Raw genomic sequence first — 15,363 nt, 5'->3', positions numbered from 1 at the left:
CAGTATCCGTGGGTGGGAATCTGGGGTCCAATGAGCCCCGTGCAGTTTTATTGGAAATGTGTGTGTGTGTGCATCTCCTAAGACCAGTGAAGCCTCTGTTAGAAGCTATGTGTGTGGATGGGAATGTATCCTCCTTGAGATTGGTGCTAGCACCTGGGTGGATACAAACTAATAACTTGGGGCAAGTAATTTAGCCTTCAGAAGCCTCACTTTCCTGATGTATTGTATGGGCACACAGACAGAATCCACCTTCCAGGGTTGTGGAGAGGACTGAATGAGAAAATGTAGCGCTATGAGTCGATTGCTGAGCTAGATGTTTTAGCTGTGGTTCTGCCTCTGTTTTACATGGAACATGCACCTGTCACTTAACCTTGTTATGTGGGAAATAGCTATATCACGGGTATATTGAGAGAAATAAAGGTGAGAGCACTCACACACACACACACACACACACACACACACACACACACACACAGAAAATACAGCACAGAGTCTGGCACACAAAAAGTGGTGGCCGCTACTATTACGATTAGCATGACTATATTATTATTGATTAATATTGTTCCTATTCTTATAGTATCATTGCTATTATTGGTGTGAGAATCCTTTTGGAGCAGAATCGGAAATGTATCCTTGGTTAAAAAACTGTTCTAAAGGCCAGGTGTGTTGGTTCACACCTGCAATCCCAGCACTCTCGGAGGTTGAGGCAGGAAGGATAGCTTGAGGCCAGGAGTTTGAGACCAGCCTGTGCAACATAGTGTGATTCATCTCTGCAAAACATTTAAAAATTAGCTGGGCATGGTGGCTGCGTGCCTGTAGTCTCAGCTATCTGAGAGGCTGAGGTGGGAGGACCCCTTGAACCAGGACTGTGAGATCACAGTGAGCTATGACCACATCACTGCATTCCAGCCTGTGCAACAGAGCAAGATCGTGTCTTCATTAAAAAGAAAGAGGCCGGGCACGGTGGTTCACACCTGTAATCCCAGCACTTTGAGAAGCTAAGGCGGGCAGATCTCTTGAGGTCAGGAGTTCCAGACCAGCCTGGCTACCATGAAACCTCATCTCTACTAAAAATACAAAGATTAGTTGGGCATGGTGACGCATGCCTGTAATCCCAGCTACTCCAGTGGCTGAGGCACGCGAATCACTTGAACCCAGGAGGCAGAGGTTGCAGTGAGCCGAGATCTCGTGCCACTGCACTCCAGCCTGGGTGACAGAGTGAAACTCTGTCTCAAAAAAAAAAAAAAGAAAAGAAAAACCCCAAACCGTACACCTAGATAGACTAACAAGTGAAATCTTTCTTTGTTATGTACAGCTAAGGAAAAGCCTCTGTTTGGGTGATATGATTTTGACCTAGGTCTCCACCAGTCACCCCAAGGAAGCTCTGAGATACTTTTCTTTGTTTTCTTTTTCTTTCCTTTTTTTTTTTTTAGATGGAGTTTCACTTTTGTTGCCCAGGCTGGAGTGCAATAGTGTGATCTCAGCTCACGGCAGCCATCACCTCCCGGGTTCAAGTGATTCTCCTGCTTTGGCCTCTGGAGTAGCTGGGATTACAGGCATGCACCACCAAGCCTGGCTAATTTTGTATTTTTAGTAGAGATGGGGTTTCTCCATGTTAGCCAGGCTGGTCTCGAACTCCCGACCTCAGGTGATCCGCCCATCTCAGCCTCCCAAAGTGCTGGGATTACAGGCAGAGCCACTGCGCCCGGCCCTCATATTCTTTCAACAGATCTATTTTCTCTTACTTTAGAGTCATTGATGCTTGTCTTCCAAGAAACTTAAGTGATACAGAAATTGGTATCAGAGTCGGGTGATGGATGCTGTGACAGAGTCTCATGAACTCTCCCAATATGGAATATTTGGGACGCAAGGCCTCTGTGTCCCTACTTCCCCCTGGGGGAGCTCTGCACAGGTCCCCAGATAAATGCTTCATCTGTTTCTCTTCTCCTGGGCCAAGTCTTGGGGCGGCAAGAGCAACGGGACTGGTGGTTAGGGAGGATCCGGAGGGTATGAGCGTTACCTCTTCCAGACAGCGGGCCTCCTCCTGTTGGTTCTCTTTCACGAACTCTTCCAGAGGGTATTTCAGCCGTGGGAACGGCGCGATGGGCCAGTCAAAGGAAGGGATGTCAATCTTGTGAATGGCTTTGGAGTGCGTGGTCGCTAAGCAACCTGAGTTGAGCAAAACAGAAAAGCAAACACTTGGCTTGGGGAAGCAGGCAGTACTCTTTGCAAAGGAGATGATACGCATTTCAGCGTGCGGCTGTAGATGAGCAGGGGGGCCTGTTGCCTGTGAAACCCCAGTTCTTTTTATCGTTTAAATTTTAGTTTTTCTGGGTGCATAGTAGGTACATGAGATGAGTACCTACTACTCAGTAGTACTCCCTACATAGTAGGGGAGTACATGAGATGTTTTGATACTGAACCCCAGTTCTCATCCAGAAGCTGAAGGAGGAACTCTTGAACCCTTAATTGGCATGCGTGAGTGGGTATGTGTTTGCACTGCGATTAATCACAGATGCAGCGCAGGCTTTGAAGACAGAGTCAATAGTTCAAATCCCGGATCTGTCACTGAATAGCCTTGGCAATCCTTCCTCTTCCCAAACCCTGATTCCCACATCTGCAACGCAGGAATAATAATCCCCACTCTGCAGGGGACTGTGTGGAATCGGTGAGACAATATGTGTAAAATGCCAATGTCAGCCGCCGCGATTGTTGCTCTTATTATTATTATTCTAAACACCACCTTGGGAGCGTACTGGTCCCCTCCTTACCCATGGTCCTCCCATGGAACGCGCCCATGAAGGAGAGGATGCTGTAGTCAGGGCAGCCGGGGGCCTAAAACCAAGAAATACCAGTCATTAGTCACAGTTGTAAGGATGGGGGAACTGTATTGTTGCCTCTGCAAGTCCAGAGGGACACAGAAATCTTTCAGAAGAACCAGGAATCCTTCACAGGTGGAAGTTACACATGGGACCACCGGGGTCTATATCCAAGAAACACATGTTTTATTTTGCATACATACTTACATTTTTTTTTTTTTTTTTTTGAGACGGAGTCTTGCTCTGTCGCCCAGGCTGGAGTGCAGTGGCCGGATCTCAGCTCACTGCAAGCTCCGCCTCCCGGGTTCATGCCATTCTCCTGCCTCAGCCTCCTGAGTAGCTGGGACTACAGGTGCCCGCCACCTCGCCCAGCTAGTTTTTTGGGTTTTTTTTTTTTGTATTTTTTAGTAGAGACGGGGTTTCACTGTGTTAGCTGGGATGGTCTCGATCTCCTGACCTCATGATCCGCCCACCTCGGGCTCCCAAAGTGCTGGGATTACAGGCTTGAGCCACCGCGCCTGGCCCATTTTTTTTTTTTTTTAAGTCACAAAATTTAGGCTGGGCGCAGTGGCTCATGCCTATAATCCCAGCACTTTGGGAGGCTGAGGCAGGCTGATCATTGGAGGTCAGGAGTTTGGGATCAGCCTGGCCAACATGGTGAAACCCTGTCTCTATTAAAAATACAAAAATTAGCCAGGCATGATGGTGGGGGCCTGTAATCCCAGCTACTTGGGAGGCTGAGACAGGAGAATCGCTTGAACCCGGGAGGCAGAGGTTGCAGTGAGCCGAGTTCGCGCCACTGCACCCCAGCCTGGTCAACAAGAGCAAGACTCTGTCTCAAAAAAAAGTTGCAAAATTTAAAATCAAGAAATTTCACATAAAGACCTGAACTTCTGGCTTCTCACCAGTGCTGCACCGTTTGGATCCATTTTCCTGCTGTGGTAACTGTAGGTGACCAAGCAGCACCCACTACCTACCTTCCTCTGTCCACTGGGGACTCCTGGGTTTTCAGCCCCTGTTCTACAGGCCCTTCAACTTCCTCCCCATCCCCTGGCTGCCTGCTACTCAGGCCTCTGCAGGTGTCAGGGGCTTCCCAGGGTGACCTGAGGCAAGGGGCTGAGCCAGGCACCTTGCAGGAACCGTCCCCCCAGGCCTTTGGAAGGGGTCTGTGTGCTAGAAAGCAGTCGAGGGGAAGCCCCCACCGGGTGCTCTCCTATGGTAGCTGCGCCTTGGGTTCAGGAGGGGTGCATGGACACCCCATCCCTTCCCAGCCCCAAGCAAATGGCACAGCTGCCAGTCCTCGCATTGTTTTCTGACTCTCCACCCAGCAAGGAAATCCCAACATGTTTCCCGCTGACTCAGGCAGAACTGCTGGAGGTGCCTCAGAGGCAACTGTGGGGGCCCCCAAGTCTCTAGGAGGTTGGCATCGTCTCAGGTTGGTTGAGCACCAATTCCCTGAGACCTCCGGAAAAAACCCTAAGACCTCCTCCTCCCACAATTTCCAGAAACCCTCTTGTGATTTTTTTTGTTTGTTTTGTTTTTTTTAAGATGGAGTCTTGCTCTGTCACCAGGCTGAAGTGCAGTGGTGTGATATTGGCTCACTGCAACCACAGCTCCCCCTGGGTTCAAGTGATTCTGCTGCCTCAGCCTCCCAAATAGCTGGGATTATAGGTACCTGCCACCACGTCCGGCTAATTTTTGTATCTTTAGTAGAGACAGGGTTTCGCCATGTTGGCCAGGCTGGTCTGGAACTCCTGACCTCAGGTGATCCACCCACCTTGGCCTCCCAAAGTGCTGGGATTACAGGTGTAAGCCACCGTGCCTGGCCTCTTGTCATTTTTTTATTTGTCTTCTGATTGTACATGTAATTAATATATACACATCATTTTGCATATTTGGATTCAGCCATGAATGATGAGGAGTGAGATCCAAAAATGTCGATGGTCTAGGATGCCCATGGATATCGAGTGGGAAAAGCAGAGTTAGAGAAAGATGTAGGAGGCTGGGCACGGTGGCTCACACCTCTAATCTCAGCACTTTGGGAAGCCGAGGTGGGAGGATTACTTGAGCTCAGAAGTTCGAGACCAGCCTGGGCAACATAGTGAGACTCTGCCTCTATAAAAATTTTAAAACAATTAGCTGGGTATGGTGGCAGGTGCCTGTAGTCCCAGCTACTCAGGACACTGAGGCAGGAGGACTGCTTGAGCCTTGGAGGTCGAGGCTGCATTGAGCCGTGATCGCACCACGGCACTGCAGTCTGGGGACCAGAGTGAGACCCTGTCTCAGGAAAAAAAATAAATAAGAGAAAGAGAATGAGAGATAGGATAAGGTCCATAAAAAAAAAAAAAAAAAAAAGGGCCAGGAAAAAAAACAAGAAAAATTTTTAGTGTAAATTTATGTAAGTTTATTTGAATATGGAGAAAGGTATAGATACATTTGCTAGCAAGAGGTGTGGTTAGGAAAAAATATATATTAAGAAAGCATTTAAAAAAAAAAAAACCCTGTCTCACCACCCAGAGGCAAGCCATTGTAAATATGCCGGCAGGATTCCATCTAGTATTTTCCTGTATATTCATTTACATGTTTGAGAGCCCAGTGACCATATAATTTACATTCTACTGTTTTTACAAAATTATACCAAACACGTCCAGGCCAAAAGAAACCCTAAGTAACTATTTTTACTGCAGAATATTAGAATGTTAGCAGAGGGTAATTAAGTTCAGCGGCTCCTGTTTTTTTTTAAATTTTTTATTTTTTGAGCCAAAGTCTCACTTTGTTGCCCAGGTTGGTCTCCAACTCCTGGGCTCAAGCAATCCTCCTGCCTCGGCCTTCCAAAGTGCTGGGACTAAAAAGTGCATAAGCCACTATGTCCAGCCTTATTTTGTTTTGTTTTTGTTTGTAGGTGATCATAACACAGTATTTTCTTTTTGTTTTTTTTTCTAAAGCAGCAGACTGTTCGGTCTAAATCTTAATGGGACCTCATACACAAAACAGAGGAGGCCAGGCCTGTTCTGGGCAAAGCTGGGTGGGGAGCTTGGAATCTCACCCACCTGGTTTTCCCTGTGGCCCCTGGTCACCTCTGACCCCCAGCAGTGGTCTCCTTGGTTCCACTTCGAATCCCTACATTTAATTAGTCTTTCCCCAATATTGGTGGTTTCTAGTCTTTTCTGACTATTATTACTGTAAACACCAAGGGGGTGAACACCCATGCGTATACATTCCTGCTGACAATTTGGATTATTCTAGAAAATATGTTAATGGCCTTTGGAGACCTGTCAAATTCAGACAGTCGTCCTAAGAAACTGGTGAAGGCTGGTCAAAGAGATCTCCACTCAGCTTTTTTTTTTTGAGACGGGGTCTCATTCTGTCACTCAGGCTGGAAGTACAGTGGCTCAATCTCTGCTCACTGCAACCTCCGCCTCCCAGGTTCAAGCGATTCTCCTGCCTCAGCCTCCCAAGTAGCTGGGACTAAAAGCCTGTGTCATCATGCTCGGCTAATTTTTGTATTTTCAGTAGCGACAGGGTTTCACCATGTTGGCCAGGTTGGTGTTGAACTCCTGACCTCAAGTGATCCACCTGCCTTGGACTCCCAAAGTGCCGGGATTACAGGTGTGAGCCACTGCGCCCAACCTCCACTCAGCCTTGATACCCAGGGAATGGACTTGAGACTGGGAACACCTTGGGGGCCCTTCCTTTGTTGTTGTTGTTGTGTTTTGTTTTGTTTTGAGATGGAGTCTTGCTCTGTCGCCCAGGCTGGAGTGCAGTGGTGTGATCTGAGCTCACTACAAACTCTGCCTCCTGGGTTCAAGCAATTCTCCTGCCTCAGCCTCCTGAGTGGCTGGGATTACAAGCACCTGCCACCACACCTGGCTAATTTTTGTATTTTTAGTAGAGACAGGGTTTCGCCATGTTGGCCAGGCTGGTCTGGAACTCCTGACCTCAGGTGATCCTCCTGCCTTCGCCTCCCAAAGTGCAGGTATTACCGGCATGAACCACAGCAGCCAGCCTTTTGTTTTCGCTTGTTTGGTTTTTTGTTTTGAGAAGAGTCTCATTCTGTCACCCAGGCTGGAGTGTAGTGGTGTGATCTCGACTCACTGCAACCTCCACCTCCCGGGTTCAAGTGATTCTCCTGTCTCAACCTCCCAAGTAGCTGGGATTACATGCGTGCGCCACCATGCCCAGGTAATTTTTGTCTTTTTAGTAGAGATGGGGTTTCACCATGTTGGCCAGGCTGGTCTCGAACTCCTGACCTCAGGTGATCCACCTGCCTCGGCCTCCCAAAGTGCTGGGATTACAGGCATGAGCCACGGTGCCCAGCCTGGCCCTTCCTAATTGAGAAAGACAGTGCCAGCCAGCCGGCAACAGCCCGGGAGGGGCTGTGCAGCTTCCCCAGATGTATGTGGTACAAGCCCAGCTGCACTCACCTGGTTAATCATGCATGTCTCCAGCTCCTCCTGGGAGAAGCCCCTCTGCCCTCTTTCCTTGCTCTGAAACAATAGAACAGAACAAAATCTCAGAGATGCTCTGGGGTAGTCGGGGCTTCAACTTTCCAACCAAACCAATATCCAGTCCAGACAAGTAGAAAGTGCTTTCTCGGCCGGGCGCGGTGGCTCAAGCCTGTAATCCCAGCACTTTGGGAGGCCGAGACGGGCGGATCACGAGGTCAGGAGATCGAGACCATCCTGGCTAACACGGTGAAACCCCGTCTCTACTAAAAAATACAAAAAACTAGGTGGCGGGCGCCTGTAGTCCCAGCTACTCGGGAGGCTGAGGCAGGAGAATGGCGTAAACCCGGGAGGCGGAGCTTGCAGTGAGCCGAGATCGCGCCACTGCACTCCAGCCTGGGTGACAGAGCCAGACTCCGTCTCAAAAAAAAAAAAAAAAAAAAAAAGAAAGTGCTTTCTCAGGAGTGGATCTCACGTATTAATTGTTATAGGTCTGTACTGAAACATGAGGCTACCAGCTGTGCTTGCAACAAAAGAAACTAACATGCATAATGCATTAAGCACCATCAGCAACGATTCAGATCTGTTGGATTAAGATCTGCTGAGAGTGTATATGTTCTGCCAGGAAGAATGGAGGCCAGGTGTGCGGGCTCAAATCTGTAATCCTAGTACTTTGGGTGGCTAAGACAGGAGGATTGCTTGAGGCCAAGAGTTTGAGACTAGGCTGGGCAAGAAAGTGGGGCTCTGTCTCTGCAGTTTAGAATATTTAAACAAGATTAAATATAAATGTTTAAATAATATAAAATAAAGTAGTCACACTGCATAGTTTTTTTGTTTGTTTGTTTTTTGAGACAGGGTCTCACTCTGTCACCCAGGCTGAAATGCAGTGGCACAACCATGGCTCACTGCAGCCTTGACCTCCCAGGCTCAAGCAATCCTTCCACCTCAGCCTCCAGAATAGTTGAGACTACAGGCATGCACCACCATGCCTGGCCAATTTTTGAATTTTTTTTTTGGTAGAGATGGGGTTTCGTCCTGTTGCCCAGGCTGGTCTCAAGCTCCTGGACTCAAGTGATCCGCCCACCTTTGCCTCTCAGAGTGTTGGGATTACATGCATGAACCACTGGGCCCAGCCCACATTGCATAGTTTTGATGCCAAAGCCTCAGCCCTTTGCACCATACCCCACTGGGCTGTCTGGAAAGTGCCATCCAGCAGTGGCCCTCCCTGTATTTTAACCCTGGTACTGACGTCTAATATTCCAGCCCATTGTAAAGAACAGTCAGAGAAGGAGTGAAGGTGTGGCGAGGTGCTGGGGAGCCTGTGTGTGTGCGAGCCCCAAACCTCACCCGGTACCACATGAAGATGGTCTTGAAGGCATTTTCATTGGAGCAGGAGCCGCAGGCCATGGTGATGAGCTGGGACATCCCTTTGGGAGCCACCTGTGGGGAGGGAAACAGCCGTGAGCCCAGGCTCATCATGACTTCTGTACTCCGGCTTCCCCTGGCTGGAGCTGAATCTTCGCAGGGGCCATACCAGGGATAGACGGAACCAGGGCTGTCCTGGAAGGTGTCGGACTGGGAGGGTGGACTCAGGATTTTCCAAGGGTGGCGGAGAAGCCTAGGGAGGCCCTGAGGCTGGCAGAGAGGAAAGAAGGGGGGCAAAAGCCCTCTCCGGATGCACCTGCCACTGTCTAAGACACCTACACGTTCCAGGAGGGACATGGAGGTTCCCAAAGGCTTTAATTGTTTGTAGTAACTAAAACCAAGAAGTGAGGGCAGGATTGAATGACATATGCAAGGCTCCTATCATATATTCATATTCATTTCCCCAGCTCCTTTTGTCCTGCACACAAAGAATCCCTTCTGTCCTTTTTTTTTTTTTTTTTTTGTTGAGACAGAGTCTCCCTGTGTCGCCCAGACTGGAGTGCAGTGGCCGGATCTCAGCTCACTGCAAGCTCCGCCTCCTGGGTTCACGCCATTCTCCTGCCTCAGCCTCCCGAGTAGCTGGGACTACAGGCGTCCGCCACCTCGCCCGGCTAGTTTTTGTATTTTTTAGTAGAGATGGGGTTTCACCGTGTTAGCCAGGATGGTCTCGATCTCCTGACCTTGTGATCCGCCCGTCTCGGCCTCCCAAAGTGCTGGGATTACAGGCTTGAGCCACCGCGCCCGGCCCCTTCTGTCCTTTAAAAGAAAAATGTAAAATACTCTGCATGGAAGAATAAGCTCAGAGAGAAGGATTTCCGTAGCAACACCTTATTCTTCATTGCTGGCATCTCCACTTTTCCCTTCCCCTGCCAGTACCACGTCTGAAGACAGTGGGATTGCTTCTCTAGAACTGACCGAAAGCAAGGACTCCCGGAGCTTCTCCACAAAGTTCTCCGGAGGCAGGATTCCGAGGGCGGGTCTGTTGACGAACATGCTCTGCGAAAGGGCAAGAGACAAACGGTGACTTCTGGGGGCCTGACCCAGCTCCCTGCCTACAAACGGTGCTTTTCATAGTCCCTGTGTTCAAAAAGCCTCCGAATGGGGTTGCAGGATGATGACGTTCTGTCGGGGTGGAGCATGGCAGGTTTCCTCAGACTTTTAGAGAAATCCGCTAGGATTGCTGTGGATGTTTTAAAAAAGGGTCAGTGTCCTGGTTGCAATGTTGCATTGGCATTATCGAGGATGCTGCTGCCGCCGGGGAAAACTGAGGGAAGGGTACGTGGGGCTCTTTGTACTGGTTTTTGCAACTTCCTGTAAGTCTCTTTCTTTATATATTTAACCATTAGAATGGCTAAAAAACAGGCAGGGTGCAATGCCTCACGCCTATAATCCCTGCATTTTGGGAGGCCGAGGTGGGTGGATTGCCTGAGGCCAGGAGTTCAAGACCAGCCTGGCCAACATGGTGAAACCTTTTCTCTACTAAAAATACAGAAAGGGACTTTTGGGGTAGAGAAAGAGTTTCTTGGGCAAAATCAGTGTAATGCACTCAGTGCAAATCCAAAAAGCAGCATCACTGTATAGGAGGAGACCCAAGGGCACAGGGGTCCCCAGAGATGATTCTCCCAGGGGCTTTAGGACTTGGCTTGTGCTGCTAGAAACTGGCAGATTCCTACCTCTTGCTTTTTCTGCTTTGCGATCACTCAGTTGGGTAGAGGATAAGTAGTAAAAGAAGTTAACTGTCCTCATTGTAGAGTTGGGGAGACTGAGGACCAGAGAGGTCAAACAACTTGCCCCAAGTCACACAGCCAAGAAGGAGAAAAACCGCAACTCGAATTTATGTTTACTGACTTCAGATGCCACTCTCTGTCAGATACTCCAGGTAGCCTCCACCTGAAAATGCTCATGCTTGGCACAACCCAGAGACCTTGGCTTGCCTGGAAGGGCTTTTTTTTTTTTTTTTTTTTTTTTTTTTTAAACAAGGTCTTGCTCTGTCTCTCAGGTTGGAATGCAGTAGTATGATATCAGCTTACTGTAGCCTCGACCTCGCAGGCTCAAGTGATCCTCCCACCTCAGCCTTCCAAGTAGCTGGGACTACAGGCATGCGCCACCATGCCCAGCTAATTTTTTGTATTTTTTATAGAGATGGGGTTTCGCCATGTTGCCCAGGGTGGTCTTGAACTCTTGGACTCAAGGAACCTTCCTGCCTCAGCCTCCCAAAGTGCTGGGATTACAAGTGTGAGCCACTGTGCCCAACCTTGGAGGGGACTTTAAGGAGCATTTCCTTCTGGCTCTGACCTGTTAGCAGGGCTCCTAAGAAATCACGTCATGAGAACAGGGTGGAAGCAAGCTGGCCCTCAGTGGCAGCAGGGAAATGGCTCCCAGAAGGGGACAGCAGGGCTGGCTGGCAGCTTGACAGCCTATCTGGATCTAGGAATGATGTGGGGGTGATGTTCTTGCTCGAGAAGGCGTGACGTTAAGAACAGAAGATATCTGGGACATCGGGTATCAGGATCAAATGAGGATAGGTTTCTAAACCCTTGCAGTCAGCTCAGTAGGCTTAGGGTGCAGCATGAAGAGAATTGGCTTTGGCTTAACTGGCTGTGCAACCTTGGGCAACTCACTTAACCTCTCTGAGCTTTGGGCTTCTCATCTGCCAAACTGGAGACTCTTCACTAGGTGCTTGTAAGGAGCCAGTGAGATGATATGGCATACAGAGGATGCAGGAGTTCAGTCTCAAAGGAAGAGTGATGCAGAGGCAAAGACCCAGAGGTCACAAGATGGCAGGTGTCTTACTTGGTCAAGCCCGCTGTGCTATGTGCATTCATTGCAATGTGACTGTGTACATGCAATATCCATGATTATTGTATAACTTGTGAGCAATGTAATGAGAGGGTCCTGGTGACATAAGAAATAGTAAATGGAGGTTGCGCACAGTGGCTCACGCCTATAATCACAGTCACTTAGGAGGCTGAGGTGGGAGGATCTTTTGAGTCCAAGCTCGAGGCTGCAATAAACTATGATCCAGCCACTCCATTCTAGCCTGGGTGACAGAGAGAAAGAAGAAAGGAGAAAGGAGAAGAAGAAGAAGGAGAAGAAGAAGAAGGAAGAAAGAAGAAGAAAAAAGAAATCACAATTGGAATCCAGATATTAGATCTAAGGGACGTGGTTTCATTTTTAGGGAGTCACAGGAAGTAATGATGGTGGAGTTTCAGGGTGGTTTGGTTTGGGTGCAAAAAGGTTGATAAACCCCTTCTCGGGACTTTGGTGACCTGGCAGGAACCTACCCTGTACAAGTAGAATACCATCGCCACCACCTGAGTGCATCTCTAGCCAAAAATTTGGAAGACCCAAGATGTCAGTCAATGGTGGCCCAGCCTACTGCCCTGGGCGTGTCCTGCTGAAAACCTTTAGCCCGTGGAGGTCAGCTGTCCCCTCTCTAAGACTGCGTCAGGGTGCTCTTTTCATCAAGCCCCAAACCCAGTTCCTCTGCAGAACAACTCAGCCCAGACTGGGATGGAGAATGTGGATTCACCATCAAATCCCAGCGCGGAAAACAGTGCTTGACACATTGGAAACATTCAGTCAATAACCAATGAATGAGCAAAGGTCAAGCAATAAGGCTAAAGAAGAAAGTGGGAGGCAGCTCTCCAAGGGCTTGGCATTTGAGGTGGAGAAGACTGGGACACAGCCGGAAGGCAGTGAGTACCGGGGAAGGGTTCCACGTGCAGTGCAGTTTGGAGGATGGTTTGGAGGAGGTGAGAAGGGAGGTGGGAGGGATCGATGGGGAGAGGTTGCTGGCAGAAAGCCAAGTGGGAGACTTGAGGGTTAGAACCAGTCCCCGACTAGGTGAGAGGGGAGAGAGAGGTGAAAGGTTAGCGGGGAATAGGGAAAGTTGGGGGAGCTCCCGGCAGGGAAAGGATAGTACTGTCCCCTGAAATCAGAATCCCTGGGCCTTTGTTTTTTGGGATATATTTTTGTTTTGTTTTGTTTTAGAGGCAAGGTCTCACTCTGTCACCCAGGCTGGAGTGCAGTGGCGAGATCACAACCCACTGCAGTGACTTCCTGGGCTCAAGCAATCCTCCCACCTCAGCCTCCTGAGTAGCTGGGACTACAGGTATGCACCACCACACCCGGCTAATTTTTTTAAAAACGGTTTTTGTAGAGACAGGCTCTCGATATGTTGCCCAGGCTGGTCTCCAACTCTTGACCTCAGGGATTCTTCCACCTCAGCCTCCCAGAGTGCTGAGATTGTAGGCATGAGCCACCACACCCAGCCGGAATCTCTGGGCCTTGACGTCATGTGTTGTTGAGGACGGTTCTGCCTCTGGAGGCGGTTGACACTGCAAATGTGTCTGACATGTTTGTTGACACATTTTTTTTCAGCACCAACTGCCAAGGCATCTGGGATTTGCACAACGTTTCAAAACAAAGCCAGGCTTTGGATGTAAACACATTCGGGAGGCTCCGGCCGCAGTGGGCCTCATCAGACACCTTCAGGAGGATGCCAGTTCCCTCTACAGCAGCCCCTAAACCTGTCAACTAACTGGAGGCAAGAGTGTCCCCTGGCCCCTCCCAGGCAGGGCACAGCCATTCAGAAAGAAGAAAATGTGGTTCTTTCCTATTAGCTCCCACTCTTCATTTAAAGGGAAGAACGTTTTAGGGCTAGGGATCCTGCTTCTGACCAGGATTGGGTCTTTATTCCGTCTGCCTTTCTTAGATTTCTTTTTGGGATCAAGTTCCTTGTCGTGTGTGGATAAGTATGTTCCTCTCTGAGTCAAAGAAAAACCCTCCAGTGATACCCCGAGTTGGCGAGGATGTGGCGAGACTGGAACCCTCCCCCAGCTGTGGGAGTGGAGTTGGTGCGATCAGTCTGGAGAACTGTCTGGCAGGATCTGCAGGAGCTGTACATGGCCAGCAGTTCCACTCCTAGCTACAGAAACACATAAATGTGTACAGCAGAAGACACATACATGACCGTCCACAGCAGCGGTCTTCATAAGAGCCCTGAACTGGAGCTATGCAAACACCCATGGACAATAGGATTGCAGGATATCTGCAGAGGGGAGCGCTCTAAAGCCGTGAGGATAGATGGTCTGCGATTACACACCAGGATGAATCACCCAGACATCATTTTGAATGAAATAAGCCAGACAAGGTAAAGATACACACTGCAAAGCTCCCCTTACATGCAATAAAGAACTGGAGAAATATAACTGGGTGTGGTGGCTCACACCTGTAATCCCAGGAATTTGGGAGACCGAGGCAGGAGGATCACTTGAGCCCAGGAGTTCAAGACCAGCCTGGGCAACATGGTAAAACCCCATCTCTACCAAAAAAAAAAAAAAAAAAAAAAAACAACCCACAAAAAACAAAAATTAGCTGGGTGTGGCGGTGGGCACCTGTAGTCCCAGGAACTCAGGAGGCTGAGGTGGGAGGATCGCTTGAGCCCGGGGTGCAGTGAGCCATGATTGCACCCCTGCACTCTAGCCTGGGCAGCAGAGCAAGACTCTGTCTCAAGAAAAAAACAAGCAAACAAAACTGGAGAAATGCAGCAATCTGTTAAAAGTAAGCGGAGTGGTCTACTTAATTTGTCTGGAAGGAATAATAACTAGGTGGGGGCATGTTCTGATTCCTCATTACAACTCATTCATTCTCAATGGGAGTAAAAAAAAAAAATCTTACTCTGTTCCATATAAAGCACAGACATAAATACAACACATAGATACACTCCATATGTACCGTATTTTTGTATTACAATTTCATGATAGGGAACAACTAGGAAAATAATGTCTAAAAATGCTCCTTAATGGGATGTTCCAATAACAAAAAAAAATTGTGAAACACTGGTTACGTGGGAAATTCATTGAGTTGTGCATTTAGGCTGTATGCATGCCTGCATGGGCGTTATACTTTTTATTATTATTATTATTATTATTATTATTAGAGATAAAGTCTCCCTCTGTCTCCTAAGCTGGAGTGCAGTGGCACCATCTCAGCTCACTGCAACCTCCACCTCCTGGGTTCAAGCGATTCTCCTGCCTCAGCCTCCCAAGTAGCTGGGATTACAGGCTTGTACCACCACACCTGGCTAATTTTCATATTTTTAGTAGAGACGGGGTTTCACCATGCTGGCCAGGCTGGTCTCGAACTCCTGACCTCAAGTGATCCGCCCGCCTCAGCCTCCCAAAGTGCTGGGATTACAGGTGTGAGCCACCGTGACCGGCCATATACTTTAGTGTAAATGTGCAATGGCTTTCTACCTCTCTCAGGATAGAGATGAATGTCTTCTATTGCAGAGGTTCTCACGTGGGGTGACTGTATGCACCAGGGGACATCTGGCCATGTCTGCAGACATTTTTTGGGTGTCACAGCCTCAGGAGGGAGTTGCTACTGGCATTTAGTGGCTAGAGTCCAGGGATGCCGCTCAGTGTCTCAATGCACAGGACAGCCCCTCGCAACACAGAATTATCTGGCTACAGATGTCAACAGTGTGAGAGTTCAGAACCCCGGTCTAGGGGGCGTCGGAAAACCATGTGCCCTGCTGCTACTCTAGTCCTCCTTGGATCCCTCCCCACTCTCTCTGCTCCAGCCACGCGGCTGCCCTTGCCGCTGCCCTCTTCTCCCTGCTGGGACCGTTCCTCCCGACTCATGACCTGCCAGACCTTCCTTTCCTT

At 49.0% G+C, this 15,363-nt stretch overlaps 1 protein-coding gene across 5 annotated transcripts in view; it reads right to left on the bottom strand.

Moving 5' to 3' along the window:
• The window catches only part of ABAT (4-aminobutyrate aminotransferase), a 107,576-nt gene that overhangs the window by 11,367 nt on the left and 80,846 nt on the right, over positions 1–15,363 (bottom strand). For all 5 annotated transcript variants that reach the window (XM_077984771.1, XM_028840671.2, XM_028840669.2 and 2 more), the window contains 5 exons: positions 9,605–9,685; positions 8,612–8,704; positions 7,244–7,306; positions 2,772–2,835; positions 2,021–2,169 (listed from right to left, as the gene is read on the bottom strand). In XM_077984771.1, the coding sequence (XP_077840897.1) occupies positions 2,021–2,169; positions 2,772–2,835; positions 7,244–7,306; positions 8,612–8,704; positions 9,605–9,685 (450 nt within the window). The remainder of the gene's footprint in view (positions 1–2,020; positions 2,170–2,771; positions 2,836–7,243; positions 7,307–8,611; positions 8,705–9,604; positions 9,686–15,363) is intronic.

Source organism: Macaca mulatta, chromosome 20 (assembly GCF_049350105.2).
Source record: "Macaca mulatta isolate MMU2019108-1 chromosome 20, T2T-MMU8v2.0, whole genome shotgun sequence".
Taxonomy (NCBI): Eukaryota; Metazoa; Chordata; class Mammalia; order Primates; family Cercopithecidae; genus Macaca; species Macaca mulatta.
Note: the sequence above shows the minus strand (reverse complement) of the source record. Positions and strands in the feature narration are given on the sequence as shown.